Source organism: Orycteropus afer, unplaced genomic scaffold, assembly GCF_000298275.1.
Source record: "Orycteropus afer afer isolate SDZICR_OR568_19922 unplaced genomic scaffold, OryAfe1.0 scaffold00121, whole genome shotgun sequence".
In the NCBI taxonomy this organism is placed as follows: domain Eukaryota; kingdom Metazoa; phylum Chordata; class Mammalia; order Tubulidentata; family Orycteropodidae; genus Orycteropus; species Orycteropus afer.
The window spans coordinates 2,296,746-2,302,410 of NW_006921708.1; the positions used below are offsets into that span (position 1 = coordinate 2,296,746).

The following is a 5,665-nucleotide window of genomic DNA, read 5'->3' on the forward strand; positions in this document are numbered from 1 at the left end:
CAAACCCGACTCATAGCGACCCCTCCTTGGGTTTCCGAGGCAGTATCACTACGGAAGTAGGATTGCCCAACCTTCCTTCCGAGGAGTGGCTGGTGTATACACATACACACACCAAAAATTATTAGTGGTGACCAGGTGTAGGAGGGAGGGGGAAAGGGGAAGTTTTGTGTAGGGGCATTGAGTTTGTGCTAATGGTGGTAGAATATTTTGGAAAAAGATAGCAATACTGGTGACACAACATGAAAAATGTTAGCAATGCCCCTAAGCTGTAAATGTGGAAGTTGTTATGTTGGCGAATGTCTTATTGTGTATGTTTTCACTGCAATAAAAGCATTAAAAAAAAAAAAAAAAAAAAGTAAAAGGGCAAAATAGGAAATGTGAAAGAAACTGTAAGAAATTAAATCTGGGATGTCTAACACCAATCTGCTAAGAATTATGGGTAGACTAGAGAAAGGAGACTAAATTTATAAAGAATTAGTACATTTACAAGTGAAAGAGCCATGGATTGCCCAGCACAGCCTATCCCATAAAATACCATCATTGTGAAACTTTGTAACACCAGGAAAAAAAGAGAGTCCTGTGAGAGGCTGAGGTTGGGGTGTGGGTTTGGAGAAAGTGAGTCATATAAAAGTCATATAAAAGGAGCCAGAAGACAATGGTGTGAATTTCAGAATTCTGAGGAAAATTCTCCAATCAATTATGAGTGCAAAGGGTAAAGAAGACAAAGCAGACATCTCCAAAAAGGAGCTCCTTCTCAGAAAACAACTAGAAGATGCTGCTAGACTCACAATGATTCCAAATGCTCAAGGAACTGCTCTATAGAGCTTTCAAGGCTGAGATTTCAGAAGCAGATCAACAGGCCTTTCTTCCAAGGCACATCTGTGGGGAGGTTTGAACTACCAGCCTTTCAGTTAGTAGCCAAGTGCTTAATAACCATCTACACACCACCCAGGACTGGAAGATGAGACCTATCAACATGGGGACCCAGGAGGCAGGCAGGGGAAATTTCTGAACAATAGTTACCCTTAGGGTCACCTAGAGCCATTTGATGCCAGAGGATGAGATCCACAGGAAGTATGCAGACAAGACAAAAGAAAAGTTTTCTATGTACTTAGATACCTATCCTTACTTCATCCTTAGTGCAACTGTGGAAGGAGGTTGTAGAGAATTTTCCCTTCTGTGATATGGTTACATAGTTTCAATGTTACAAAGAAAGTAGGTAGTGACTACACAAACTAAGCCCATTAGCACCCAGGTGGGAGGACACACACCACATGGTCTGAGGTATTGCTGCAGAGCAGTGGATCAGAGATACTAGAGGCAGGCCATCACAGCCCAACTCCCTGCATCCAACATGCCCCATGAATCTCCCTTGCTCCCAACAGAGAGGCTTCTTTCTCCCCTCAGTTTCAACAAGTAAGTTCCTGTCAGGTACCAGATGTTGTAGTAGATGGTAGACTTTTCTTCCTATTTAATCCTAACTGTGCAATAGAAGCATTTTTTTCCAATTAAAAGATGCAGACAATGCTCTGTTCTGCCAGTTCACTGGCAATGAATAGCTGGGAGACCTTGACAATAGTGAGGGGACATCACTATCCCAAAGTCCTGTGCTGGTATTTTATGGAGGGACAGAGAAGCCACTCAGTCCAAGACTGCTCAAAACCAACGACTACTCCAAGAATATTTAACAACCCTCCTCTTCCTGAGTTTTCAGAACAGCTCAGAATGGAAGAACCCAGTAAGAGACACAGTCAAGGATGTAAGGACAGATTTCTTTTAAAAGAGGTAACTTTCTATTATTTACATAATGGGCCTTTCCTGTCATCTCAACATTTCTGCTAATGCCTCAAAGCTGAACAGAATTGGCTAATGGACTACTGTATGCCAAAGACTGATGTCAGGGCAGCTAGACCCAATGCTGTTTTACCAAGAGAGCAGGCCTATTCTTGCAACCTCACATGCCATACAAAGAACCCTGGGATTAAAGGGATCCCTCAGGATAGAGAATTTTCTAGGGACAAATTCCAGGAACAAGGATGGCAGGCTCCATCTGGACAGCCCACATCTGAGTCCGAAATGATCCTGACAAGCTGTCCAACCTTTTCTTCTGTCCTTATCTGCAGGACAAGGGTGTGTCAGTCCACAGTGTCCAGGGCAGTGGAAAAGTGAATCACTCACACAGCATCCAAAAAACAAAGCCAACCAAACTCACTGCCATTGAGTCGAATCCGACTCATAGCAACCCTTCCTTGGGTTTCCAAAGTGGTATCTCTACAGAAATAGATTTCCCAGTCTTCATTCTGAGGCTGGTGGGTTTGAACTGCCAGCCTTCTGGTTAGCAGTCATATGCCTTAGGCACTATGCCACCAGAGCTGCCCCCTCCCAGTGTTTACTCTCCTGTTTGTTAATGGGCAGTCTCCAGCCAGGTCTCATTCCCAGACCCAGGATTCCAAGGGGGTGGGGAGCAAGGCATACCGCAGCTGCCCTCTTCTTCAGGTCTCTTCTATTCCTCCTAGCCATGTTGGGAATCCCAGGCCACCCCACAACTCTTGGAAAACTCCATGCTTGTGGAGACACACTCTTCTGCTGTGTGGTTAACATGATGGAGGTAACTGGTTCTTCTGCAGGAGCCAAGTGGTGCCACTTAGGCCCTAACTGGCCATTGGACTCCTTGGAGGCAGAGACAGTGGACAGTGTCCTCTGTCTAAAGGTAGCTGTGGAGCTCAGTCCTGTCGAGTGGGATGGGAGATCCTGGAAGGAATAGGTAGGCACCAGGGATACCCCTGTAATTTGCCCATCAGTCAAGGAGGAAATCTCTCCCAGGGGCTTCATGCTCTGGCTCTGAACGGTCTCTTCAGGGGTGCTATGCTTTATGAGCTTTCTCAAGGATGATCTTCCAGTCACTAGAGACAAGTTGTCTTCCTTAGATGAACTCCACTCAGGAATCTGCAAAGTAAAAACACGGAGGGCCAGTTCCTTAAAAGGTTAGCCTTAAATCAGCATTACACCCTACTTTGGCACAGGTGTTGTGCAGAGCACCCTGTGGAATATTCTCATTTAATTATGAACACTGCCTAAAGTAAGGGGTGAGTGTATGTTGAGGTACAGAAACAACAGGCACTGAGATTTAACTCAGGACAGAACCACACCCATTCTGTGCTTGTCTTGCCATTGTCATCATTATTATTGGTTAAAACTTTAAGCATCAGTCAAAAAAGTGTTTGTTTCATAAGGACAGCATTAAAGAACACACAATTTTCAGGTAATAAAAATGTAAGGAAAACCTGAACACTGTCAATTAAATCATCTAAACATCAAAAACAAAACTGTAGACAAATGTTTCTGTTTCTGTACATGAATAAGTAAAATCACATGGGGCAAGTGGTTAATGCTGATGTCTAGCTCGAAGTACTGTGTAACTTACTTGGAAAGTGCTTTACTATTCAAATCTCAAGCCCAATTATATGATTGTAGCAATTCAATTAAAGCCATTTTTTTTTCTTTCAATATGAAGCCCTGATTAATCCATTCGAACCCCTGCCTGAATATCTTCTTTGGTAAAGTGTCTGTTCATGTCTTCTGCCCATTTTGTAACTGGATTGTCTTTTTGATGTTGACATGTTGGAGTTTTCTGTTAGGCTGAAGCAAACCCAAGCCACCAACATTTCAGTTAGCAGCTTCCTCCGGGTGTCAGGCCCTTATGAGACAGCCTGATAAGACAACTGGGGTGACAAAATCCGCCCAGACTGGGAAGTCCTGTGCAGTAACAAACTTCCTCTTGTGAAGCCCCCTCATGCTAATTAAGTACAGAGCCATGCTAACAGCTAATTGGGCCCCACCATTTCCTTAGTGTCCCCACTTAGGTCCTCCACAAGACTATAAACCCTACCCTCCCCAACCAGGCGGTATGGCTTCTTGGGCCCCTCTCAGAGACCCATGAACCTCACCCGGAAACTCAGAATAAAAACTTCTCTTTAACCTCACTTTTGTACATCCTCTTCTCCTTACTGTGGCCTGACATTTTCTACAAAGTTTAGAAATAAGTCCCTTGTCAGATATGTCATTCCCAAATTCTTTTTTTCCCAATCTGTAGGTTTTCTTTTCACACTTTTGGAGAAGTCTTTTGATGCACATAAGAATTCAATTTTTAGCTTTTTTTGGCAAAATGGTGGACTAGACAGAAGGACTGCACAGACCTTCTTCAACAAAGAAAAGGGAAACCAATTGACACAGAGACAGAAGATAATCTTGGAACCCTGAGCCTTGAAGGGAAGGATACAGAAGTAGACTAAACCCCAACTAGCAGAAGAATTTACGTGAAAATACCAAAAAAGGAGAAATATGGAGCTGCGGTCTGGCAGGGACCTGAGTGCCCCTGAAGGCACAAACAGCTTGGACATTCCCGAGTGGTGGTAGGACCTAAAAATTAACCTAAAAATCACCCTGCTAGCCAGGGACTGCACAAACTGTGCATGGTGGCTGGGGAACAAACAGACAAGGTGAAGAGAAAGCTGGGTTGAGCTGTGGACTTTTGCTGGTCCAGAGGATGCCACCATTCTGTAGGTTTAAAAAGCAGCTTGTCTATTTTGGATATTTAAAGAGACAGTGCTCTCGCAGATTCCTGTGGTTGGTAGGACTTAAGAATTAACCTAAAATCACCCTGCTAGCCAGGGACTGCACAGAAGACTGTGCATGGTGGCTGGGGAATAAATGGAGAAGGTGAAGAGAAAGGTGTGCTGAGCTGCGGACTTTTGCTGGTCCGGAGGGTGCCACCATTTTGTAGGTTTAAAAAGCGGCTTGACTATTTTGGATATTTAAAGAGACAACACTCTCGCAGAATCCTGTGGTGGTAGTACTTAAGAATTAACCTAAAAATCACCCTGCTATCCAGGGACTGCATGGAGGACTGTGTACGGTGGCTGGGGAACAAATGGGGAAGGGGAAGAGAAAGGTGGGCTGAGCTGTGGACTTTTGCCGGTCCGGAGGACACCGCCATTTTGAAGGTTTAAAAAATGGCTTGACTATTTTGGATATTTAAAGAGACAGTGCTATCACAGATTTCTGGGGCTTACGATCACGTTCTGCTTTCCAGCAACCCCAAGGATACTCATGGCCTGCAAGACTGAAAAGGTACGACATTCTTCTTGTTACTACACCCTACACCCGCTTGGTGAGTGGAGGTGTGGCCATCCCCACTCTCACATACTTTCTGGACCCACAAGAACTCCATCACAGTCTGTGTGCTCAGACGGAGCCTGGGTGCCCTACTCAGTCCTCCACCGATTTTTATTTTTTTTAATTTTTTTTCCTTTCTTTGTCTTTCTTTTTATTTATTTTTTTCTTTTTAACTCTCTTTTTCCTGGTGATTAGTTTGCTTTTACTTGTCCATTTCAAACCAAATAATATTATTAATACATTTATCCTTTTTATTATTATTCTTAATCTTCCCCTACCAGGTCCTAGTTTTCAGTTTTTTCTTTTCCCTGTGCCTGGTTGAAATTCTGCCCCACCCACAATTTAAGGGGTTTTTCTTTGTTTCTTTTTGTTTGTTTTTCTTTTCCCCGTTTGTTTTTTTCTTGTGACTAAACCCATTCCTTGTTTTTCTTTTTGCAATCTTCCTATTTTTCTTCTTCATTTATTATTCTCCTTCCCTATTTTTTTCTTT

General features: G+C 43.4%; 1 protein-coding gene across 1 annotated transcript in view; it reads right to left on the bottom strand.

Annotated features, from left to right (window-relative positions):
• Window positions 1–5,665, bottom strand: part of LOC122150324 (coiled-coil domain-containing protein 201-like) — a 34,980-nt gene that overhangs the window by 3,106 nt on the left and 26,209 nt on the right. The window contains exon 2 of the mRNA XM_042781440.1: window positions 2,476–2,946. Within this exon, the coding sequence (XP_042637374.1) occupies window positions 2,476–2,946 (471 nt within the window). The remainder of the gene's footprint in view (window positions 1–2,475; window positions 2,947–5,665) is intronic.